We start from the raw sequence: 26,889 nt of genomic DNA, 5'->3' as shown, positions 1-26,889 counted from the left end.
CTAACGATATTTTGTTTGGCAGATCCTCTTATGATATTGCAGTGCATTCCTGGTGGCGAAGAATTTGCCACAACCCTCGCACTGAGGATTAGGTTCATGCGTCTGTTTGTGACTGCGAAATGATGAATAATGGTGGAATGTCCTCCCACAATCGGGCACTTTGCATTCATAGATGAAAGGTTGACCATGTGTCTTCCTATGTGTTATATATTCGTTGTAACTTTTCGCGATCACAGCACACCCAGGATAGAGGCATTCATAGCTTCGTTTATCTAAAAAACTTTTAAGATATTTGCTTTTGCAATTAATGAAATTGAAGAACTATAATAGAACGAAAAGTCGTTGCGCAATTCATCATCACCTGTTTCTGATCTTTCATTGGTATTTCCCCTGCAGTAGTGGATATTCAAGCTATCCAAAAAATGTTTGTTATCGTTATTGCACTCTTTAGTATTTCCATTCATTTCCAGAAAATCCTTTGTACTTTTAGAGTAAACCGCTTTAATCGCAGCAAACAAATAGAATTGAAGGAGTTCAGTAATGCATTTTAATGCAGTTTGTAATATTACCTAATATACGGAATTATGATAATTTAATTGTAAATTTCATTTTTATGCCACTAGAATGTAAGATTGATTATTGTACGGAGAACGTTCGCTGGAATGCGGTTGCATTTGGCAATCGTTGTTGCTGTGCTGCTGATGGTGTCACAGATAAGCTCGAATAACATCATCCTGCATCACTTATCACTTTTCATAGAGCAGCACTGGTATAATAATGTACGTAGTCGAAGTTTAAATTTAAAAGTTGCTATCTTTGCAGCGAAACAATGAATGCATTAGTGACAGAGTGAGATGAGTTGTTTTCAAGAAATTACTGGACCGTTATAGATGCTTCAGGATCCTGGAAATCACGATGTGGCATTTATATAATATTAATGTTACAGATATCACAGATATATCGATTAAATGATTGCAAATATTCAAAAGTAAAAGTGGAAGCTTCCAAGAAGATCTTTATCATTGTTAGCAGGACGAATTGGTGCAATGAAGTTATCAAAATGATATTTGGCGCAAGTGTGAAAGCAATGAGGAAGAGCTCAAGTGTGATTGCATGGGCTACACCATACAATTACAGCAGATCGATAGATCAAGTAAATAAGATAATATAAATCTATTTGTTTATGATGACTGATTAATTGACAACAAAAAGAGGTGTACCAGAATTGATCTTAATTAATTGTAATTGCTATGAGAAAGAAAACAAATTTGTTCGAACTATTTCGTTGCATCAGAGTTAAATGATTTCGAGTATTGCTGTTAAATTAAAAGTTTAAAATGTTTTGCTCAAAGGAATTGTTTCTGCACCAATAACTGATTTTGCTTCATTTTACCTCAGGAAATATTTATAGCCTAACAGGTGCCATGATGATGCATACTTTGATAACGCTACCAGAACTGCCTATGGATTAGCTAAAGTGGATTTGTTTTGCCGTAGAGGAAGATTAAATTTTTTGCCACGGATTTGGAAACGATCTGTTCAGGAAAATAATCAGAAGAAGCATGAGCATCAACCATTCAGAGGTTTTCCTAAGTGAACTTCATTAAAAACCCATCACTTCATTACTCCTTATCAAATGCCAATAATTCGAGAGATTTGTCTATTTCTCACTTTACTTAAAACAAATATCATTTTATAGGCGAATTTTTTAGTTGGTATTCGTGAAAGCAACGAAAGTCTTATCACAATTACAATGGGCGTGTTGTTGTACACCATTTTGGGAGTGTGCTTTTTGGCCGGCAACTTGGCATACCTGTTCGGAATATTCATTGTTTATGACTCATCAGTTGTTGAAGAAGTGAGTTGACTTTTTAACTGCTAAGAATATATGACAGATGAAAAGCAATACAACGAGTGGATGTCATTGTTGAGTCATTATTTGACTTTAATGATTTCTGTGTAAGTGCTTGCGCCATTGCCGATTTGTAGGGAATGCCGAGCAAATTTGAGTTCATAGTTGTGAGGGAAGGAGGATGTTAAATTGAGAAAAACCAGGGGAAATAAAGGAAGAGGTAATAATGGAATAGCTTTCAGGACAAAAAAGGATCGTCAAGCGACGAGTCACAATAGATGAAGTGATAAGGATGACACGAAAGATCAAGGCAAAATTGAACTCGCACGTGAGAAAATGTTAAAATAATGTTAAATGCAGTAAAAAAGGATGATAATGCATAATCAAAAACGATGCATGCTCATGTTATCCAACTTTTCATTTTCATCTGTTTCCGGTCTATATGTATAGCACACATTTCATTGGAAATTATCATCATCATTGGAAACAAACATGAAAAATAATTGACGAACGATTTCCAGCTTAGATATGCTACATTAGGGCAAAAAATTGTTAATTGCAATGTTAGTTGTATTTCATTTTGCAACAGTGTATCCTTCGGTTCAGTCGTACCAGTTAATCTACTCCTCAGTTTGATAGCAGTGTTGATAAAAGAATCTTTTTTTCTTAATCTTAACGCTGCTATTTGATAACTTACTGCTTTCGTTGACCTCTTCCAAGACACAAAACAGTAATACAGGTCTAGAGAAAGAATGTTTTCTGAGGACAGAAGAGCATATAAAATATGCAAATATATAGTAGTCTAATTTTTAAGTGTATAGGATAAGTGTTCAATCAAAAATCTTTCCATAAACCCAAAAATATGGAAAACACAACATTGAATATTTTGCTTCTCGAAGATTTTAAATCTCGATTCTACTCAGACAAGAAAAAATCATTATTGATCGAGTTTAAAAAAGTTTAGCTGAGTGTTTTTGAAGTTGATTACTCGCAACCTATTATAATTCACCATATTTGATTATTTGTTCCACTAGAAACTTTAATAATTTCTCATCTGTTACATATTTTGCTTGTTATCCTTAAATTGAATTTCTATTATTCATACTCTTCGAGTAATATTAGAACATTTTCTTCTCCAAATTCCTTCCTTTCTTAACTCATTTGTTCCTCCTGCTATATATATATATATATATATATATTTATTTTTTTTTTTTCGAATTTGCTAATTGCTGGTAGATCAATGATTTGTTAAAATGAATGCAAAGAAATAAATCAGAAAAGTCACAATCTGTCTCTTCCTTACTTTAATTCTGTGCGAACCGGTATATTCCTCCAGGATTCCTAATTTTCTACGATATATGACCCACACAGTATATCTTATAATTGCTAATCATTTCCGAAGTGCAAGTAATATATATAAAAAAAAATTTCATCACTTCAGGAAAGTCTTAGCTGGGGACCTTCAGATTCATACGAAACATTGTGTAGACTGCAGAAACAGATGAACTGATAGCTTCTTTCAGTTTAACGAGCATTTTGTGTACTCCTACATGAAGCACAACTGGCGACTAACCAGATTTCCAAAATGGCATAAGCAGAAGATACATGTAAATTCTGAATTTGTTCTAGTGTGTGTGACATGCGTAGATTTTGAAGAGTTAAAAATTCTTTATTTAACGCTGAATAACCCTAAAATTGAAAAATACAGTTTCATTACAGACTGTGCCAATGCTACATATTTCATTGCTCTTTACTGCTGCGATAGTGAACAGTCATTGCACTGCTAGGAAATTTGCTCTTTCATTGCTTGAAAATTCAATTTATTCAAAATTATTTTCATATTTTTGCAAATTTATCTGAAACTTTTGATTAAAACAGTAACTGCTACACGTTGGATACATGAGATAACCTAGATCAGATCCTAGCTGCAAATTAAATGATCTAAATCTGAACGAAGTAGATCTCCTTCCTACGTTTTTACCGTAATCCTTTACTATTTCCAGCTTGATATTTAAATCTTAAATTATTTTCCTCTTTCTTTTTCAAAGATTACATAACTAATTTTACAAGCGATTAAAAATTATTAAAATAAGATGCCCTAAAGGTATAAATTTAATTCTTAAAATTTTTGGTCAATTAGAATTTGACATTTATTTATCATACATTGTTATGATTACATGACAGTGCTGTATCATAAAAAAGAACGAATTATAGTTCCAACATTAAACACATCTTTAATCACTTATCCAGGTTACGCATAAGATAAGATAGCACATACAGTAACACGTCATGTAGTGTGTAGTTAAACGTGTACAATTAAAGTAATATCATTTACCAAACGATTTTGCTTCGTCGTCAAATTTTAGGATAAATTACTCTGTCATATTGCTTTTAATGCTTGTGCAACTATTTTGTTGCATATTGCAAACGTCTCATTCATATTTTAATCATTGTCCAAATGATATTTTCTAGTGTTTACAGAGTTTGCAAACATTCTGCACTGTAAGTAAACAGACATTCAACTTATAATTTTTTGGACCCAGTAAAATATACTAGTAAAAATGATAGCGATGTCTTAAATATTCAATGTCGGTTTACATTTTAAATTGCTCGAGAACTATTCATGGTACGAAGTGTATGATTCAAAAAGTGAACAGTTCCCTATTTCGGCTATGACATAATAAATTTATTGATAACACAAATATCATATGAAATTTGACAAATTAATTCATTTAAATTAAAGATAGGATATTCCTAATTTGGAAACTTTTTTAAATTGTATTACTTTGCTCTTTACTTTCTGTGAGTCAAACAGGAATCAGTGATGTTGCAAGGATAAAATGTGAAAATAGTAGGAAAATTTGATAAAATTACTCATGATTTATTTACTTCAAGATATTACTCGGAGACTTTTTTTCAGCAATTTGTTTTTTCTTTTTTTGTAAATACCCAACTACGTACTTTTTTTCTTGCTTTCACCCTGTGATGACTACATCATTTGTCTGTCACTCTCCTATATTATGCATGGACCTATGTAACTGATAAGAAGAGACTAGGCCAAAGGTTAAATGAAAAATCAGAAAAAATCAGACTGCAACCTAACAACACGTGACCAGATGGGAGAGAAAACAATGTCAGAAAGCCACTCTGCCCTGTTTTTCATTATTGCGCGTTCTCCTGACTACCGTAACCGGTTCTATATATTGCAGCTTTGTTGCCAAAATGACATTAAAATTAGGTGATTAAGATATGTGTGTGTGTTTGGGTATGTATGCTTGTTTACGTGTATGCGTATGTTAACACGTGTGTATATGTGCGTATATTTGTTAGCATTCATATATATATACGCATGAGTAAAAAATATATATACATCTTTTAATAATATAAATTTATTTTGTCATTAGCTCATATATTAACCATTTTTTTGCTAGCCAGTATTATATGAATGCTAATTGCACTTCCTTCTAATTAATTTATCAACTTTCCCTTCTGGAAGAGATATGAATTAAGTGGTGTTTTGAATACGTTTCGTGAAATCTCTTCAGTAATTGCGGCAAATTGGGAAGACCTCTTTTTATTTGATGGATAATTTCCATCGAATGACAAATTTCATTCGGGAATAGATAGCCTAATTGGTTTATATGGGCAGTCATTGTGCAGCACGAATTGTTAGATGGTTTCCTAAATTTGGTCATTCTGAAATTTTCGGTTTAATTTTTCCATTCATATATTGTTTTATACAAGTAAGTATGACATACATTGATAGTTAACTGTTTAGAACTCTCAGAGTTATCATGCCTTTTTAACCAAACTGTTTTCACCCATTATTTTCGAAGATACTAGTGTTATTGCTGTGTATCATAATTTTATTCTCATATCGTAATTAAAATTTCAGGTCGCGTTTATTTGCGTTGATGGACTCGGATAGCGTACGATTAACAGACTCATCAATTAAGGTCTAATATTTTTCCTGGATTTTTTTAAAAGACAAGGTGTGCTCTTATCATTCCAGAAATGTATGTCTTGCACAAAACTACAAATATTAACTCACATATACAGTTAATTTTAGAAAATTATGAGCAGCCACATAGTTGTCTTTTAATTATCGTGAAACAACTGAGTAACAGAATTAAACCAGAGCTGGTGGAACTGGTTTTTTTATCCAGAATACACTAAGTAAAACCAATACAACTGTTATATTGCTGAAAACACGATCGTGCTTTCTCTTTTAATCATTTGCTTTCGGTCTTCCTTTTCTCTTTTGACCAAAATAGAAACAAAACTTTTTAACCAAAATTCAGTAGTTGATTTTGCTTGATTTACAAATTTCAGTTTCAGAAAAGTGAGAAGGTGGCACCTGCAGGCACAAGTGCTGCGTCAAAAATGCGCATTTTGAATTCAAAAAGAGGCCGTGTGCGAATCATGAGTAAGCCATCGTTTAATCCTAAGACATTTTTTCTTCAAATTCTCAAGGGTAACCTTAACAATTTAGTCATATACGCTCTGAACAAACTTATTTAATAGGCTGTTTAAATATGACTTATTCAGATAACTGACTTATAAGTAAAATTGGGAAACTGCCAATATTACAGATGAGCTGAAACCTTTCCTTCCATTATTGCCGGATATAGCTGATATGGAAATAAAAGAACAAAAACATCTTTTTCAACAGCTCTATTCCGCTGGAATAGCTGCCTCAGCCTCGCTACATAAGGTTGTTTTAAAAAAATTTCGGTAACTTTCTTTACAAAATATCCGTATGTTTTTAAATAGCCTGACAGATATCGTCGTAACTGGGACAATATGGTCATGAGGGCAGTTGTCTGAAGGGGAACTAAGGCAATCTTATAATAGCATATAAGTGTGCAGGTATGAGGTCATAATATAGGAATGATTGTTATGTTAGGACTGTGAACATGAGCTGCATGCCTTATCTCTTATCCATTTACGTTATCTACAACTATGGATTGTGCGGTAGCTTTTGATCATGCCAGACATCCGCACTTATTCCATGCGAAATCCGGATCGGTTTTACCTTTTATTTGATCTCCAAAAAAAAAAAAAAAAAAATTTCAATTTTGATTTCATTTTTTTGACGAAAATAGAAACAGTTTGATTATATATATATATATATATTTCTTTTCAGTGGTTAACAATGAGTGCTGCCCAACAGTTTCCTCGATACTGTGCCAAATTTGGTGGTACAGCATGTATTGGTGGAATGAAGGATGATTTGTGTATTGATAGTACACAAGTTGAAAAAGCCTACGATATTGCAACGACAATTCAGAATACGCAGTTATCTCCGAGTCAGCAAATTCCATTCACCTCTGAAGATGCCGAGGTTGCCATTACAACTTTTCAGTTTATTTCATTGCTGTGAAAAATAGAGGAAGAGTGTTATATGGATGAATTGTTTAAATCGAAATATGATTGAACTGACATAATGGTGTAGTCAGCCTTCTTACTTCCCATTCCACACTTTTTTTTTTGATTATATAGTTTTCAGGCATTAAAAACCCTTTCTCGTTCGGGCATACTGGACGATGCTGTCGAATCATTACGACAATTTCCTTCATTGGAAGAAGACTTACTTGGTCTAAAAGAAGACCTAGCAGCTGCGAGCCTTATAACGCCTGATGTTCGTTTTTTTAAATACTTTTCCCTTCGACATTCTTGAATATATCACTGCATTAGCGGCATATTTTCGTCAGTAAAAAATTATAATGTGAACAAAATTTATTAGGGACGAAATTTTAATAGTTACAAAACGATAGATTTGTTCATTTCTATAGTTAACTTGAACCCGCAAATTTTAGATTGCGGCTGCTGCTTTATCTGCCTTTGCTGCCGCTACGTTACGACGCCCTCCTACACGAACAATAGAAAGCTTAATGGCAAGTTCTCAGGATCCTGTAACTACTAATGGAGGCCCCGATTCTACGGATGATGAGTCGTTGGAGCTCAATCTCAGCGAGGATGAATCGGAAGATAATGGCGACATGTTATTGAACCTTGCTGTCTCTGCTGGGGTAACGATTCTATTCACTCACTTCAAAGTCAAATCGTAATAGCTAGGACCAAACATACTTTTGTACTAAATATACTTTTATACTTTTCTGCAAAGTCCGAATACACAACTCATTCGTGTGAGATTATAATGTTAATTCCTTCAGTGTCAAAATGCATTTGAGTGGTTCTTTAATATTTTTTATCGAATTCTTTATTTTGCAGTACTTAGATCTGACTAAGGAACTAGTTGAAATTCGAGGAAATCCGAATTATGTCAATATAAATAATGATCGTACACCGTTGATGGAAGCTTGTTGCGCAGGTATGTTATCCGCATTTTTTGCATTTTGAAAGAAATATATGGATAAGGATTATGTTGTGTAGTAAGAATAAGATAAACGTTTCAGGACATAGTGATATCGTCAAACATTTACTTGAGCATGGTGCTGACATGAATGCCATGAGTGCAACCAAAAACACTCCACTGATTTACGCATCAGCTGCTGGAAATGTAGAGGTGGTTTTTTCTTTCTTTTTTTTTTTTTTCAGTTTGGCAAATAAACGAAGTTTAACTTTGACATCAACTGGTTTCACGGAGCCTTTGCGACGGAACAGTGTGCTATGTGTCATATTATGATACATACTATGATTTTTCATTTTCGTTTAGTGTGCGAGTTTATTACTGGATTATGGTTGTGATATCACGATACGAAATGATAATGGACACTGTGCTCTCATGGAAGCGGCCAGTTCTGGTAAAGCTTTTGAATTTGTTTAATTAGTTATCTGATAAGCAGACGGATTGAAGTAAATGTGTAATAGATTTTGAAGATCTTTATTTTTTGTAATCATCATGTGACATACTTTATTCCTTTGCATTCCCATGGTAGTTTTATACATTGAAATTTTGGGGAAGTTTATGAATGTAAGAAAAAATTTTAAGGTTATCTGGACGTTGTTTCCCTTCTTGTTCAACATGGATTTCAAGTGTTGCCATGTAATCAAAATGACTTGAAAGTTGGATTGGTGAGTGAAGTATACAACTCCTAAATCGAAATATCTAAAGAAAAAAATATACGGTTTAAAAAGTTTGGGACAAAAACATTTTGGATATAAATTTATTTTTCAATATGGATTTATTACTTTGTTTTTTATACTGGATTCCGTAAGTAAACTTTTTTGATTCATTAATATGCAATCCTGTCGGTTTATTGCACTGCTTTCATTTTTGCATGTGAATCTCGTCAACATGTTCCAAAGTGTGGCAGGTTTACGCGTAACGCTTTAAAACATGCGGAAAAAACTGTTGTCATAGATTTGCATGAGACAGAGTTTTATAGTCGTGCGTTTCAGGAATCAGCTTTGACCTTGGCAGCTTACAAAGGTCACTATGATGTAGTTCAGTACTTACTAGAAAAAGGTGCCAATAAATATAAGGAAGAGTTACACACCGCTCTTATGGAAGCATCAATGGACGGACACTACGAAGTAGCAAAATTGCTTTTAGATAATGGTGCTCCAGTAAATTTAGCATCAGATTCATTTGAGAGCCCACTGACATTAGCTGCTTGCGGAGGACATCCTGATTTGGTTCGTGACTTCGTTCATAGTTTTTTTTGTAATGTTTTTGGATAAATGTGGCTTACAAAGTAACTTTCTATTTTTTGTTCTCTTCCAAAATTCATGGTTGAGTTACAGTCTAATTTTGATAGTTAAGCAAGAATTCAGTTCGTTCCATTATACGTTTCCAGGTACGACTCTTATTGGAAAGAGGTGCTATCGTGGAAGAAGTAAATGATGAAGGTTATACGCCTCTAATGGAAGCAAGTCGAGAAGGACATTTGGTATATTTTATGTATATTTTGTACACATAGCTGGATGTTGAATGTATTTCATTTTTAGGAAGTTGTTAGGTTGTTGATCAAATTCGGTGCAAAAGTCAATATACAAACTGATGAAACTGGTGAAACTGCTTTGACACTCGCGGCTTGTGGTGGCTTCAAGTAATTGCCTTTTTTTTTTTTTTTTTCATTCATAGGTCATGGAAAGCAACTTTTTCGTATTTGCTTCTCTGTTGATGAAAAAGCTGTATTAACTTAAATCTTTGCTGTGTATAATATCAATAAATGTAGGAAAAATATCGTATTGTGGTCTACACTATGTATTATGCCTAATTTGCTTCATGAAAATATCTAAAGCAGTTTGATTTATCGCAGCGGTCTGCTTGTTGACAAATCAATATGCCATTTTTCAGGGATGTTGTTGAATTGCTGGTGCGAAGTGATGCGCATTTGGATATCGGTGCAAATACACCGTTAATGGAAGCTGCTCAAGAGGGACATCTTGATACAGTTAGATTCATCCTTAGTGAAATGTGTTCACTTGGTTTGCCAGTAAGCTTCTTGTTTTTTATTAAAGTTTTTAAAAAGTTCAAGTTTTAAATAAAAATTGTATATATTATCCAAATTTTCAATTAAGATCGATGCTACAACAACAGCAAATAGCAATACGGCGTTAACTTATGCTGCAGAAAACGGTCATTTGGATGTGTGTGCTGCTTTAATTGAATTTGGCGCCAATATTGCAAGTCTTTTAAACTCTCTCTCCCTCTGGATCATTATCGATAAGTATCTTTAGCAGGAACTTCTTTTCACATCTTACAGAAACTGTTTTCTATATAAAATGTGAGGTGGATAGACATTTCACGGAGTTACGAGCCTTTGACAGTTTTCCCGTTGCTTCCATTATTTCCTTCTAGATTTCTGAGTTGTCATAATTTTTCAAATAGTGATTGTCAACATGAAATTTTTTTTTACTCTAGCACTGCCATTAATTTTGTTCCAGAATTTTTAAAATTCTACTTTTCCTGTTTAGGATCATCAAGCAGAAAATGGGCGTACAGCCTTAATGAAAGCGGCGAAGAATGGGAATTACAGTGTAATCCAATTTCTTCTGATGAGAGGAGCTAAGGTTAAGTATGCTTAACATTGAATTTCTGAACCACATTAAATCTTTATAAATATGGGTAACATAGAGGGAAGATTAGCGTATGGTCTTCCTTAATTTTTGACTTTCAAGGGGTTGGGACTTTAGAGTTGTTCTATTCATGCAAAAATGTGTCCTTCTAATTGTAGATTATATAACGGAATAAAATTTCAAATAAAGATGCATGTCATTACAGGTAAATGAGGTCTCTACAGACAATGATGCCAGTGCATTATTCCTAGCATGTGCTCATGGCCATTGGGAAATTGTACGATTATTGCTGGATCATGGAGCTGATCCATCTCATGTGTTTAAAGTTGGTTTAAGATGTAGCTTCTGAGAGTAAAAAAGTGTCCTATTTAAAGGGTCATAAATTGTTAAACAATTTCTCACTCGTTTATTTTAAAGGATGGTGTGACTTGTATGATCGAAGCATCACGAAATGGACACACGCGAGTAGCAGAAACACTTCTGAACTGGCATGATGCACCTATTGTGACACGTACACCTCTTCTAGGAAAACCACCAGCGCTACAAAATAGTCGTTTGAAAAAGGTATATATTTAAAACAAGCAACAGTAAGAATCAGGAATAGTAGGTGATGCTAATTCATTTATTCTCTTATTTATTAATGATATGTAATTTTCTGAAGAACTTATTGAATTTATATATGAAGTTTATGGTTTTTTTTTTTTTTATGTTTTTATGTTTTTCCTTTAGTTACAATGCTCACTGTACATTTTTACATTACCTGTGTTGATCCTAATTGTTGTTCATTGAGAAGTTTGAGGTTGCACGACGAACAGTGAACAAAAAGGCGACCACCATCATACAACCAAAAGTTGAATGTGCTGAGAAATCGATGAATAACATGGCTGTCGATATAGATGATAAGATGGGATGTTCGGATGGAACTGCAGTATCAACATCAACGACTGCAATCACGACGGCAGGAATGCATTCTCAATGTACGCATGATTCTCAGCTCTTATCTGGGACGCATAATATACCAACAAATGCAAGCGTACCAGCTCATTTGCTTGCACATTATAATTATCAAAATGCGATAAATCCAGATGAATTGCGAGGTATGATTGCGGGAATGGCTGCCATGGCTGCGCAGTCTAATGCGGTTTGTTTACTTGTTTTTTATAAATTATAAATTAAGCATAAATAAGTGACGAAATAGTATATTTTATAAATTGTTAGAACATGGAAATATTTTAAAAACATTTGCGAAGAAACCACATTCTTACGCAATATTATTCCATCTGCAGCACTTTCTTTGTACTTGTATAAGCAGTTGTGCTACATAAAAACTATCCATGCAGTAATAGAGAACTGCTTTTTGAACTGTTTATTGGAAATGCATAATACTTTGAATATTGTCTTGATGTTTAAATTTAGGTTTTTTAAACATATATTGTACTTTTTTTGTGCTTGCATAAGTTTTGGGATAATGCATCTCTATTTGCACTGATTAAATGTAATAAGTATTATGATTGATCTTTTTTTTTTCAGCTCCCTAATGATCATTTGTTCGCGCAGATAGCAGAAAAAGCATTACGTGGTACATTTGCAAACAGTGAGATTAGTGGCGGCTTAGCAGATAAAAAGATGCATCAGCAGTTCAGTGAATTACTGAAGCAGCAATTCAGCATATTAGCAAATAGACAGAAAGATGCATTGGCTGGTTTAGGCGGTGCAAACTCTCTGCCAGATTCTGAGAATGGTGCGTTTTATTATTTAGATCTCAGCTATTAAAGTCGGAAATAATTCTGGTGTTTTATTAAATTCATTGGTAGGCTAGCCAGCGAATGAATTAAAAGAAATGACTGTGTTGCTTGCCACACAAGCGCTGAATCGATTCAATTACCCCATTGTTTGTTTTAAGAAGATGATTGGGCTATCATTTTGTAGGAAAAGTGTAAGAGAGGTGAGAAATTATGAAGCGACGTGAATTCAAATTAAAATTAAAATGGAATGAAATTTAATTTATCGTTTGATTCTCTTATAGTTTGGAAGAGAAGAGAAATATGAAACTATCATGATTTTGGCGTTTTGTATTTTTTAAGATTATCCGCCATGCATACTTCTGCGTTACAAGCTGCAGTATTACCATTATATAAGAGTCATTTAGTTTCACTTTTGCTTAATTTAAATTTCGAACTTATGTAGGTGGCAGCACATCATATAGTCCTTCGGTGACTTCATCACCATCACCTCCAGTGATCGCTTGTTGTGAAACCACTGCGGCTCACGCAGCTATAGTACATTCTCCCAATCTAGCTGCCGATACGAGGAGGAAGGGTAGTACATCAAACGTAAGTTTTTTGATGTTAGTTTTTTTTTTTCTTGGTAATGGCAGATACCGACTTTATGAATATATCGGTCCGTATTGTTAGGTTGGTGCAAATTAATTATTTTTCCGGACCGTAAATTTTAAATTGCAAATAGAGCTCGACATATTCTTATTAATCAAAAGAAAAACCATAACAATCGAGATGCTTTTGTCAGCGAGAAGTCTACTTATTTCTGTAGCTTAGAAACCCAAATTCTGAGACCTACTGAACTCTTGGAAAGCATTTTTCTTGGAAAAGTTGTCGAGTTGCTTGAAGAAATGGTATTCTCGTGATGAAAGGTTAGATGGGTATGATGGATAAGGCGAAACTTTGTAAACTAATTCGTTCTACTTTTGAAACATGATGTCTGGTCTAGCATTTTCGTGATGAAGAATTGAACCTATTGCTCATTGCCGGCTAAAAGTTGCAGTTTTCGGCATATCACCGATTATGCTGCGCATACTTCGCAGATGTACTTTTGCCGGAATTCAGGAAAAAGTGCTGTGTCAGGAAGACCACGAAGCACCATAAATTTTTTTGACGCTATTTTTGCTTTGGGAAACGATTTGGGATGTCGTCTGCTGTTGAGATATTCTCGTTGGTTACCATATAGAATCCATTTTCGTTGTCACAATTCAATCGAGAAATGGTTTTTTATTGTTTCGTAAAATAAGAGAATACGACATTTCACGACGCTTTCATGGATTATCATTCAGTTTATGGAATCCATTCATTCAGTTTTCTTAACCTTTCCAATTTCGTTGAAATGTTGATGATGACTGTAAAGCGGCCGATGTTGACTTCTAGAAAAAATGTGGATGTATCAGTTCTGATTATTCTCAACTGGATATTGTCAATTTCCGATGACTGCTCTACTTCATACTCTATCTGCAAGGCTAATGCATTTTCAATATAAACAACAAAGTGCTACCACATAAAAAACTGCCTTTTGCACCAACCTAATTATACCATATATAATTGCTTAACTCACTATTCGCTGCTTACAGGAAAGACAGAAAACCATTGTTGGACGTGGAACACAACAGAAGAAAGGTGGTAAAAACATTATTTTGTCAGATGGTGAACAAAGAGCTTGCCTGCCATCAGCATCTCTCAGATTCCCAGCACCACCACCACCAGTCATGAATGCAAATGTTCCACGTGGTCTGTTCTACTTTCATGCTGGTCATGAGCTCTAAATGACACAAGCAAAAGAGTGCACTTTAGAATCAAATTTTGATTATATACTGATGAATAGATGGAGGGAAAGAATGGTATCATGGATTGTAAATGGGTTTAGTAGATCTGGGCGATTTTGGCGCTGAGAGGAGGGGAAATCATTGGGCATATTTAATAATGATCATCGCAATCTAACTTCTGCTGGTGGATTGTCTCTTCGAAATTGCTTGTTCAGTGGTGTTACTTGTACATGCAGAACGGTGTTGTTTCATTGATGACTTATCTTTTAGGCATAATAATAATTCTTGAATACATTAGTTAAATTTACCCACCAGAGAATTTTTGACATTTGAATACTTTAAAATTATTAACTCATTACGTATGTAAGGTGTGATAATTCAATTTCTAATCCTAAGATTAAGGAAGCAGTGCGTTAAGATTGATAGTATCCTTCTGTATAAAAATTCAGTTTTAGTAATCAGGCTTTTATGGAAGTGTATTATAAGTACAGTTCTTTTTAACACTACCATTTACAGAAAGTGTACCGTTATCACTACCGTTATCACCATCGAAAGTTCGGCATTCACTGAGACAGCAGTCACCTCCGTTGACGAAACAACTCATATCAGATCCAGCAATTGGGCGACAACGTTCGAAGCCCGTTCGTGAAGCAACCGGTGATGAGTCATCAATTGATAGGAACACATCAAGAAAGTATAATTTTGCATTGTCTTCTTTTTAAATCGTAGTGTTGAATTTTGATCAGCCGAAATTTCAATTTATGAAAGAATTCTGTGGGATATTTTTTAGCCGAGGTAGAACACTGAGTGAAAGCGCAATGCACGTTGGTGACGGACAACATACAACTGAAAGAACATATGATACAGATAGCGATGAAGAAATAAGTAAAAGAAGTGGTCTTAAAAGTGGAAGTAAGTTTTTTTTTTTTTCTATAAAACTGAATCGGAACTAGTCGCAGTTGACTTTACAAATGCTTCATTTGTGTTAAACGACGTAATATTTATATATACGTAATTTATCGTATTTCCTACTGGCGTCATATGTTGCACATTCTTTCTTCACTAAATTTACATAATGCTGCTTTTTTTTTTTTTGCAATAATATTAAAAATAAGATTGATCGGTTCTAGAAAGAACGTTTCTTGTTTATTTTGGATTTTAGCTTTTAAAATTATGAACACAAAGGTAGGAAATATATATTGGAAGAAATGATTTATTCTGTAGTTATTAATTATTGAAACATTCAGATTTTAATCATCTCTGCCATAAAAGAAAATAGAAAAATACGATTTCAGCTTAGTAATAGATCCCGTATTTTCAAATTTATGCTCACAGAAAATGGCAAAAAAAATGGTTGTATGTATCAGTCCAAGATTTTTTCTGATCACAATATCAGCACTTTTTTATGGTTGTAAGTTATTTCAGGTTCTCAGCCGTTTAATGTAGATATGCAAACTGAATCAAATCATGACACCGCTCTTACTCTAGCCGCCACAGGTGGGCATGATTCTCTCGTTGAACTCCTCATTACTCGAGGCGCTAACATTGAGCATAAAGATAAAAAGGTTGGTTTAATTTCCTCACATTACATCTTTCTTTGATTAAGTCACTTGTTGATAGAGATTATTTGAATTGTGGACATATTTTGTGATTTAGTCTACCATACAAAGTTTATATTCTCTAAAAAGTAATATGAATAATATGAATCTTCTTAACCTTGTTAAGATCTGTCAAATATCGCTCGAAATAATTTTTCTGAAACATTCAGAGTGCATATATAAATGTAATTCTTCATAATTCTGGAGATTTTATCAAAATATTTTGAAATATTTCACTCGTAAATCTGTACAGTTTTCTTTTGCCGAAGTAAAGTTAAGAACAACTTTGTGAGTTGTGTAGTTTAACACTACTTTTTCAGGGTTTTACGCCAATTATATTAGCTGCAACAGGTGGTCATGTAAACGTTGTTGAAATACTACTAAATCATGGTGCTAATATTGAAGCTCAGTCTGATCGTACGAAGGATACCGCCCTATCTCTCGCCTGTTCTGGTGGACGGAAAGAGGTGCCTGTTCCGCCATAAATTTTTAATAGTTCTAAATATATATGTATTAAAATATAAAATTTAAGTCGAAGCTAATCGAAATGAAACTAAGTGCTTTTTTTTTAAATTCGTTCTGGTTATTTTAGGTTGTTGAATTACTATTAAAACGTGGTGCTAACAAAGAACATCGTAATGTGAGTGACTATACGCCACTTTCATTAGCTGCTTCTGGAGGTTATGTTGATATCGTGAATTTGCTTCTAAATAATGGTGCAGAAATTAACTCCCGTACTGGCTCAAAGGTTTGTAGCAACAGATTTTTCTTCAGTTGAGGAATGTTTTGGACAATTTTTTTTTTTTCTTGATCAGTTAGAGTTAGAGCTTTTGGAGCCTGGGAATGTCATCTATCTTTGTTTTTAGTATCATTGAAATTCATCTTTTGCATTCGTCTTCCTTCCCTGAAGATTTTTTGATATGGTTGTGACAAATCTATTTCAGACGGTTGCATCTCTGACGGTTCATATCGGCTTTTCTTACATTGTGAGATATAGGGAAGCTTGGAGATTGTAGAAGACTGATGCTTCTGGCTTGTTTTTAAGAGTTATAATCAGTGAATTGCATGGGTTTCTTGATGATAGGTGTTGTGTCTAATGTGTCTTTCATCACCTTGGGTTATAAAAATGAAATTTCCTAATATACTTGAACATGAATTACGTGTCCTGAATTATCCAAGAATCCCTGGTGACATCGCTGATGAAGGTATAAATAATAAGTTGTTTTAGTTAGGCATATCACCGCTTATGTTAGCAGCAATGAATGGGCACGCTGCGGCAACAAAAATATTACTTGAACGTGGTTCGGATATAAATTCGCATATTGAAACGAATCGTAATACTGCACTGACATTGGCATGTTTTCAAGGTCGTACCGATGTAGTACGGTTATTGCTTGAATACAATGCTAATGTTGAACATCGAGCAAAGGTTCGAATATTCACTTTTTGCTACGCTATGTAGCACATTGTAAATGATAGAGATTGGTTGTTTAAGATTAGCTATTGTTGAATAGTTGTCTACACTTTTATCGTAGAATTCAACCTGAGTAATGATTTGTTAACTTTTTATTTCAGACTGGACTTACACCACTAATGGAAGCAGCAAATGGAGGTTATGTGGATGTTGGGGAATTATTGTTAACTGCTGGAGCAGATCCAAATTCATCACCAGTTCCTAGCAGTCGTGATACCGCATTGACCATCGCAGCTGATAAAGGACATCATAAATTTGTTGAAATGCTGATTCATGCTCGCGCCGTGGTGTGTTCTTTTTTTGGGATATGAAATATTTTTCATCAAAATATTTTGCAAAAAATATATTTCCAAGCATACACGTGTAAATAAAATTTGGGTTTAAGTGGTGTCTGGGTTCAAATAAAGTTTGGTATTCTTTTTGAATTTTTTCGTTTTTTTTTTCTTTTTTTGTAGATTGATGTCAGAAATAAGAAAGGCTGTACAGCTTTATGGTTAGCGTGTCATGGAGGTCATCTAGAAACCGTTCAAACACTAGTAAAGCATGAGGCAGATGTTGATGTGCAGGACAATCGCCACGTTTCGCCACTAATTATTGCTTTCCGAAGAGGACACATAAAAGTAATTTTTCAATTAATATTAAACTGGAGTTTTGGACGGTAGAAAAATGCATGAAATGAATAGGTAGTTTGACTTCTACAAGATTAGGCTTCTTGTCAACTATATGAAGTATTGTTGCTGTTCAGGTAGTGAAGTATATGGTACGACATGTGCAACAGTTCCCAAGTGATACGGATTGTTATCGTTTTATCGCTACCATTAACGAAAAGGTTTATTCTTTAATATTGTTTATGCTTTTTCTTCATAACCAGAAGTAACTGTTTGGTTTTAAATTGATAGAACAATGTAAAATTAGTGCATAGATTCTTTTAGCAGTAGCTACTGCTCGTTGGATAGAACCGTAAAATAACTTTCAGTGCATACTACCAAGCTTTCCATCATTTTTATTAGGCCATCAGCGTTTCGACTTACCTTCTGTACGCATGATATAAGTCAGATGGGTTCTGGCTTTCATATTCCGATATCTTCATGCAAATATATATAATAGTTACTTCTTGTAAAAGATGTAGGAGGGCGAACTTTTTTTTCTTTTCTGAAGTCAAGATATTTGTATATTTCGTTCTGAAGTTTGTAATGATGGATAATTTCAGGAATTACTTACAAGATGCCACCTTTGTATGGATATCATTGTTGCAGCGAAAGATCGACAAGCTGCTGAAGCTAATCGTGCTGCAGAATCTCTTCTGGAAATTATAGCGAAGGAGGTTGCTGCATTTGCCATTAGCTAAAAAAATATTTCCGGTGGTTAAGAAAATGCTTTCTAGAGTAGTTTCAATCATTGATCGACTTAACTAACTTTATCTTCAGGAAGAGCTGGCTAAATCTAAGAAACTTTCAAAGCAGCGACAAAACGAGAAGAAAAAGGCTAAGAGAAAAGCTAAGAAAAACCAGTTAGTCTTTTATGTATATTCGGAGGAATATTATTGATTTTGTTTCACTTTTTTTTTATGTTGTGCTATCTTATTATCATTTTTAGAGCTGATGGCAATACTGAACGGAAAGATTCGGATCATAAAGAAGATGCATCGATCAATAATGGTGAGGTATGATGATCAAATAATGTTTTGCAATTTTTATATCAGTTGAGTTGATAAAACGTGAGTCTTGTCCATTACATTGCTTTGATTTTACAGTAATTGAAACTCAGAATTTATTCTGAAATCTTGTTTAGGAATCAGCTGATGAAGAAAATGGATCTGAAAAAACAAGCAGTGCTGCAACAGTCGACGAAAATAATACTCGGAATCGTGATTCGGAGCATGAGGTTTTTTTTTTTTTTTTTTTTTTTTTTTTAATGAAAGATTGAGACAGTTGAAGTCATTCTGTGATGTGCATATTCACATGTGGTTTCGTAGCTGCACGCCAAGCATGATTGCCCAGGCACGTGATTTTTGGAAGAGCTTATGTTGCTCATCAAACTGTTGATTTCAGCTATGAAATACTTGTGGTTTTAACATTTGTTTGTTTAGAACCTATATATAGTGATATATAGTTTTCCCTTTTTGGAATTTTTTTTTTTTCTTTTTTCCCAGCCTTTTGGAATATATTTTATTATCATTTGGCATTCTTTAGTTGTTACGACTCGGCGTAATGAACTGTGCTAATCGTATTTCTTTTATTTGTATATAATGTTGCAGTACTGTCCAACTGATCCACCGCGTGTGCCTGCATTATTATCAGACGAACACAGTGCCGACGAAACAGTTTTAGTCCCCGAATGTTCACCCACAAAGCGCGTGATGGTATCGAGTACTCCTGTTGCAGGAAAGCCGTCACGACACAGAGTGCGCAAAGAAAGTGGTATACACTTTTGACATTGTTAAATTCTTAATTTGAATTAGAACCACCTGTAACTGACAAAATTTCAAGGGATCATTTCAGGCAAATCTGCTGCACCTGTGAAATCGCCTCCTCATAAAACGGGTAGTGGAAATACTTCAGATACTGAATGGATGAAAGCAACATCAAGAAGGAGTGCGGTAAGACTGAATACTTGTACTACATACCAAAAATGTTTCTTAATACATATTTTAGAATTCATAACTTTCAAAATTATAATGTTCTAGTCTTTTGATTTGTGTAATTTGGAATCTTTGCACATAAAAAACTACTTCATTATTTCCAGTTTAAATGTGGGATACTATGGAATATAGATTGATATGTTATTCGTTATTGAGTATTTTAGTTATTTCTAATTAAAATATGATTTACTGAACAAACGATGGTGTCTATTTAAGTAAATAGGATGTTTGATTAGAATTGCATGTATCAACAGTGTGAACTTTAGCCTGACTGAAGTAGTAGACTGAAGTACACGTTGTGAGCATTAACGCTCTTTGGTATAAAATATTACGAAAACTTTAGTTATCATAATTCAACTTATACGCTTTATTCCTTCATCGTCATTATCGTTATTCTTTCAATGCTGGTGTGGTGTTGGGCCGATTAGTTCACTTATAAAAACTTCCAGCATTTGCATATTTTTCTTGCCATACATCCTGCAGAATAGATCTCTGAAGATAGTGGATTTTTTTTTTTTTTTGTATGCTGCATTCAAGATTTTGGTAGTTCATCCATTCAGAAAAAATAACTTGAGTAATTTATATCAATAAATTTACTCAACTTTTTGTAGCTGAAAGACTTTGATGAATGTTCTTATTTTGCTATAAGTTACTTTTCTTGATATATGTATTAACAAATTTCTCATAGTTTGGCGTGAGGTTACTCACTAGAGATCATTTGCATATTAGGAAAGTTGATTTGCTTAGCCTGCCTGACTCATTTTTGTTTCGGTTTTTCATTGAGGGTTTCTCATTGTTATTTGAGTCATTGTCGCTGAGCGGTAGTATATTGCGATTACAGTTATCTCTCGGAGCTTATATTTCTTTCCTCTCCGTAACATTCCCACTAAATTAATTTCTCCTCATTATGAACAAGTTTGTCTAACACATTTTAAACTTTTTTAAGTTCATATAAAATATTTGAATTTGGATTATTTCCAGGGTAAAACAGTGATGTCAGGAAAAAGTGCTGCTTCTGGCACTACCTCAAAGGAAGACAGTGCAAGTAATACTGTGCCATGGCGGCATGTCGACTTGGTAAAGCATATCCACTTAGTAAAGGAAATAGAATTTTTTGAAAGCTTTAAAATTTGAAACTTTAAGAATGATGGAATAAGAGTAAGGAAACTCAACTCGGTGCTGAAGTGATTTTAGAGCCGTCGACGTTCCACTCGCTTGTCTGTGTCGTCAAACTCAATAGCCCGTGTCATTGGTCGTGCAGGAGGTAATATTAATGCAATTCGTGAAGCTACGGGAGCGTATATCGAAGTTGAGAAACAAACTGGAAAAAAAGAACAACATGATCGACAAATAACATTAAAGGGTTCCGATGTTGCGTTAAGGTATGTTTTCGTGGTTAACAACTAATACGTTCATCACAATTTCGATGATGTATGGTATGATTCTATAGGCATTATTTCATGCTGATGTTTGCAATTCTGTACTCTGAAGGGAAGGCTTTTTTAATTAGGCCTCCAAAAACGTTGCATGGAAAACAGAGGGTTCACCATTGAAAGATCAAATTTAAATAAGCCAAGTAAGTGTAATTTGCTTGTCCCGATTATTTATTTGTTATAAATGTAATATTTGTTCATGTTTATAAAAACATCATTTCCTAAAATTCCCCTTCTGCTTATACAGTTGGGATGCACTACATTTTAATGCGTCTTTGAAATAAGGCAAAAGACAAACAGTTTTTGGTATTTGTGTGTCTTTGATTTCGATTTTAACGTAGCACTGATGAAGCAGATAATGCGAATAGTAAAAATGACGGTTTTGGGAGTAGGGAGGCAACTATTTTTTGATTTGGTTGAATTTAGCATGCAGTTTTGTTGGCAATACAAGGAGAAGGCAAAGAACTAGTTTTTATTACTGGTTTTTTAAAAGCAAATAAGTGCAAGTTAACTCTTTTTCAGACAAGCTGTTGATATGATACATGGTTTAATCGATGATAGTGAATGTAACGTGGAAGAAGTGATTCAGCGAGTAAGCAGTACCCATATTACCTCCATTTCTCAAAGTGAGGAAAATGCCAGTCGAAGTAGTTCAGCGTTAACATTATCTGGCACTACACCTACGATGACAGTACCACTTACACAGAAAAAGTCTTACGCCATCGGTACTGCAGCATCACATACACCGCTAGAGGTATGCTAATTTTCTAGATTAATCTGAAAAGCAGATTTTTTATCATAAAAGTTCCATTTCTCAAAAATTTTAAATATTTTTTTTTTGTCTTCAGATATCGAATAATGGAGCAGCAGGCAAGAAAACTGCTCCTTATGTTGCTACAACAAATGTATGGGCACAGCGAGCTGCACAACGTCAAAGTCAGAAAGGTTAGCAACTCTGTTTCTTTTAGAGTTTTTAACGTAATCCGATCATGATTATCCTGAGTGTTATATATTACAGTAGTGAGCGCAATTGGTTCTGAAAAGAAGCAGAAAATGTCATCTGGTGCTACAGAACAGGAGAATTCGAATCCTAACCAGACAGCACAGACACCTGGGACAGTATATTCTACTCCGGAGATGCAAGTTATAGACACTGCTGAGGTAGAAGTTAAGCGTAGGATACTTTTCTTGTTCAACTTTAATAATTGGCTTTTTCCTTCTATTTTTAGTAGGTCGTGTTTTAGTTAGTTTGTTCTGGATATTTAGGATGGAATGCAAAAACATGGAGTAAAAGAATTTTGTCGAGCTCCTGGACATGCAAGGCCAACTTCTGCATCTGCTTCAAGTCCTTCAGTATCACCAATTGGTACGTCATAGTGCTAATTTTCATTATCTTCAGAACAATTTTTTCAGTTGTGAGATTTGGATGACTATTTTATCGTGAAGTAACAGAGGGAGAAGATGAAATTAGGCACGGATTAAGAATATGTTTGTTTATGTGAACTGTAAATTGCTGGGGTTGAACGAAATCATGAGCTTGAAATTTCAGTGTGAATAGAAATAAGCATATTTATTAATGTATGGAAGTTCAGATGAGGGGCAGGATTTCGTAATTCAAAGTGGACCTTTGCGGTTTAAATTTTTCCTTAAAGGCTTGAAATCCCCGATTCATGTCGGACCTAGTAGCACTATGGTTACTCCTTCGACCGGCACGACTATTCCAACTACTACAATCACTGATCCAAAGTCTAGAACGGAGTTATTTGAAGCGTTAGTTTTTGTTTTATTTCTTACAGAATCAGCGAAATTCATTTTTGTACAAAAAAGATGTCTAAAGGGTGATTTTTTTTCAGCGCCTTTTGGCGCCCTCTATGATCGGTTACTTATGATTTGAGTTTGTTTTTTTGAAACTTATTTGGTCGGTAGATATTTTCTCGATTGTACAAAATGAGATGCTCTAATTTTTTGCAGTGGGTCAAAAATTGAATTTCTCCAAAATATTCCAGCGAATGCTCCACTGCCTTCTTCATCAGGTAATCTCTTATTATTTTTATTCTGTAACTATTAAGCTTTGGGGTTGAACCAAATTTTTACAGACAATAGTACATTGCTATTTTTGATCCAGAGAGATGGGATTTTCTAGTCGTTAATTCAGAATGAAATTAAAAAAACGTGCTGTATCTGTATATTGTTTGTCTTATTCTGAAATTGCCTTAAAAAGGCGAAGATTCAGTAATACCTAAGCCATATGTTATTTTTAATTGAGATCTTTTCGAAACTAAATAAATTTAGATATCGCTGAGGGAAGTTTGCAACCACTTCTTGGCACAGCGAAATCGAATTTAGATGCACTGAAAACCAGCTCTATCGACGATAAACTGTTTTCGGTAGAAATTTTTGAAAATTTAAGTTACCGTAGTTCAGATAAAATAAATTAAACAATTTGCATCCCATTTGAATATCATTGGATCATTTGAAGAAAGTAATGCCTTTTTCGTATTCATGTATGAAAAGTTTTCAGTCATTGGATTCTACTCATCAAAGTATTATACCGTCTTCGATTGCCAACATTTGGGATGATAACATTGTTGATGACAAGCCTTGGGCAGTTCCTGTGACTTTAGCACCAGTGCAATTGGAAGATTTTGCGAAAAATATCAATGTTCAGCTACCGACTTCAACGAAACCTGCTGGTGATTATCCAGATCCCAGTAGAACAGCTGATCACATGGTCGATTTGGCTAAAAATATCGCCAGTTTGCGGACATCCGTATGTTTTGACAAGAAAAAGCAACTTAAAAAATAGTTCGTCGTGCTCCAATAATTTGTTGTGCAAAATTTTCGCATCGATTTCACGTTCGATAAGTTAACTTAAGATACTATAAAAACATTTATTTTTAATAGTAAATATTATCAGGAAAGTAGACCAGTTAATACGACTGGTAACGAGGCTGCGACTGGACGTATTTTCTTGGGTGAAAATATGCCGCCCTTCGATTTGAATGTTCCTTTTTCAAATCGTGATCCTGTTGATTGGGGTAATGCAGGACCTTTTCCAACAGATACATTTACACGTTGGAGAAATGCCCAATTAGATTCAACACCAATCACAGGATCTGCTCAAGAAATCGATAGTTCTTCCTGGATAGATCAAGCAAGTGTTTTCGTGTTCGAGAAAAATCTGCGGTTCACTTATCTTTTTACACCTTGATATTTGTTACAGTAATTCATTTACTTCGGAAAAAGAATTCATTTTCATTATTATTCGGTGAGTTTAAGGTAGCAGCCCGTCTAGCATCTACTCGTCAGGAGCACCTACCATTTCCAACGACTACTTATGCAATCTCGGGGAATTCAGGGCATCTTACGAGTTCTTTTGGAAGCGATGTAGCAAACGTTAATCTCGGTCATCAGCAGTCGACGCAGGCATGGAATCGCATGCACTTTCAACAGGTCATTTTGACGAAATTCTACTTCTTTTAGATAGTTGTGAACTAACTTATGATAGTTTATCTGAATCGTCAGCATCAACATATGTCAAGCTATGTTCAGTTAGTTTATGTTAATTCTTGGAAATGTAATTGAGGAGAACAACATATCAGAGTATTTTATCCAGATAATATAAGTAAAAAAATTTTAGCTGTTCTTTTCATAGATGTTCATGCTGTAACAGTTATAAATACGCTCATCACTACATCTATTCCAAATATGAACAATTGATTCGAGTCCGTGAAAAAAAATGTAACCTTCATTTCATGCAGTCCTAATTAGCTAATATTTAGGCTGCACAAGCCGCTAGTAATGAATACGAAAATCTGACAAATCTTCTCAGTTCATATCGACCAACAGTTAGTTCACAGCACCAACCGGTACCTTCACAGCAGCAACAACCACCTCAGCCAGTTGTGCCAATGGGAAATATTAATTACAGTGCTGCACCTGCAGCTGTTGGGCCGACTGGTTTTCGGATACCTGTACCACGTTCCCAGATTGCAAATACATCAGTTCCACCACCACCCTTCTTTAATTCTCAAATTCCGCCACCATCTTCTATGTCGCACCGCGGTGGGATATCAGTTACTCAATCTTCACCGTTAGTTTATTTCCGTTTTCTCTAATGATTGTTAGTTGTTGTTTGTGATCCTTAAAGAATATCAAAAGCATCCGTTCATTAGGAAGCTTTCTGGTCAAGGCTGATTTAATAGCCTTGTCATTTAATTATCGAGCTTAAAATTTCTATCGCTCACTCTTTATTTGGAAGTGAGCAAATGTAATTTTGTACATCTGGATTCACTTAATCATGCAAAGCTCAAATAGATGTTGTGATAGTTTGAACTGGATTAAGAGGATTAATCACCTTAGAAGTGGTTTTTTTTATTGCAGGAATGCGGCATGGTCATCAGTTCACTTTGGTGGTCAAGTACAGACAACCGTTACTGAAAATATACAATTTCCACAATATCCGAGTGCTGCACGTGGGAATTGGGGTTACAACTGGTAATGATTGTTTTTACCATCGCATTGTTATATTGGTAGCCTGCATCGTTCACTGCTTCAGTTTTAAAATTTCCTTTTGATTTTCAAAGCAGTATTTTTTTATTTTTTATTTTTTTGCAAATTTCGATTGAAGAAAATATTTGCAATGTTAGATATTCATGTATACACGTAGCTCTCATTGCCTGTTTATTATTAAATGTAATTTTTGCTGGTTAATCACATTTCCGCTAACTTTTTAAGTCTGAATTTTTATTGATTTTGAAATTTATAACACAAAAACATTGATACTTCTCTTGAACGGCGTATTTTGGATATGAAATAATCCATCTAATGGATTATTTCTTATTGTTTGTTAGTTCGTATTAACCATTATATTCGTTGATGCTACGCTTTATTTGATATCCCTTTTGTTTCGTCCCATTTGTCTTCTGGAATGTTTTATTAACTTCCTGGAAATTTCCGGTATGTTTTATTGACGTTTCTAGAAAACATTAAAACTTTGTTGCAATTCTTACATTTTGTATATTTTGTACCTTTTTTACTAAGCCTTCTTTCATTTCTACTTCTGCTGCTGCTGTTTTTTTTTTTTTTTTTTTTTCTCTCTCTCTCTCATCTCTCTCAAAATTATTCTACACTGAGTAGTGATAAGTATGATCAGCATCGTTTTTGACTTATAAGAACTATATGAAGTTTTCATTTTCCAAGTTCTTTTTTGTGTGCTCTGTTATATATGTTGTCAATATATTTTGAAATTATGTTCCAGGCCTTTTTATATCATATTCTATCTTATTTCCCATAAGTTTCAGTTTTCATTTTGACATACTGTTTCATTCAAATTTTATGTTTCTCAGTTTTT

General features: G+C 34.3%; 3 protein-coding genes across 3 annotated transcripts; 2 read left to right on the top strand and 1 right to left on the bottom strand.

Moving 5' to 3' along the window:
• Bm17890 (Uncharacterized protein) lies at window positions 1-464 on the bottom strand (the record flags this gene model as incomplete). Its single annotated transcript, XM_001895708.2, has 2 exons — window positions 1-272; window positions 362-464. 2 exons carry the CDS (start codon window positions 462-464, stop codon window positions 1-3), a joined length of 375 nt encoding a protein of 124 aa, XP_001895743.1.
• Window positions 465-662: 198 nt separating this feature from the next.
• Window positions 663-2,130, top strand: Bm17889 (Uncharacterized protein; the record flags this gene model as incomplete). Its single annotated transcript, XM_043073224.1, has 5 exons — window positions 663-779; window positions 947-1,153; window positions 1,412-1,583; window positions 1,713-1,858; window positions 2,095-2,130. 5 exons carry the CDS (start codon window positions 663-665, stop codon window positions 2,128-2,130), a joined length of 678 nt encoding a protein of 225 aa, XP_042929158.1.
• Window positions 2,131-5,766: 3,636 nt separating this feature from the next.
• Bma-mask-1 (KH domain containing protein) lies at window positions 5,767-26,037 on the top strand (the record flags this gene model as incomplete). Its single annotated transcript, XM_043073223.1, has 51 exons — window positions 5,767-5,808; window positions 6,191-6,278; window positions 6,445-6,566; window positions 6,999-7,196; window positions 7,362-7,493; window positions 7,672-7,884; window positions 8,087-8,186; window positions 8,272-8,381; window positions 8,532-8,619; window positions 8,808-8,890; window positions 9,218-9,454; window positions 9,616-9,708; window positions 9,767-9,867; window positions 10,119-10,257; window positions 10,343-10,447; window positions 10,739-10,834; window positions 11,046-11,165; window positions 11,258-11,404; window positions 11,640-11,981; window positions 12,371-12,581; window positions 13,028-13,173; window positions 14,199-14,355; window positions 14,907-15,084; window positions 15,181-15,302; window positions 15,816-15,955; window positions 16,309-16,455; window positions 16,581-16,736; window positions 17,217-17,417; window positions 17,564-17,749; window positions 17,918-18,082; window positions 18,208-18,291; window positions 18,673-18,786; window positions 18,890-18,972; window positions 19,059-19,125; window positions 19,254-19,346; window positions 19,720-19,882; window positions 19,964-20,061; window positions 21,085-21,180; window positions 21,298-21,485; window positions 22,059-22,290; window positions 22,385-22,481; window positions 22,555-22,697; window positions 22,803-22,902; window positions 23,189-23,306; window positions 23,508-23,569; window positions 23,829-23,923; window positions 24,058-24,306; window positions 24,454-24,690; window positions 24,816-24,989; window positions 25,319-25,629; window positions 25,920-26,037. The coding sequence occupies 51 exons, from the start codon at window positions 5,767-5,769 to the stop codon at window positions 26,035-26,037; spliced, it is 7,287 nt and encodes a 2,428-aa protein (XP_042929157.1).
• Window positions 26,038-26,889: the final 852 nt, after the last annotated feature.

Source organism: Brugia malayi, assembly GCF_000002995.4.
Source record: "Brugia malayi strain FR3 genome assembly, contig: Bm_v4_ChrX_scaffold_001, whole genome shotgun sequence".
Taxonomy (NCBI): domain Eukaryota; kingdom Metazoa; phylum Nematoda; class Chromadorea; order Rhabditida; family Onchocercidae; genus Brugia; species Brugia malayi.
Note: the sequence above shows the minus strand (reverse complement) of the source record. Positions and strands in the feature narration are given on the sequence as shown.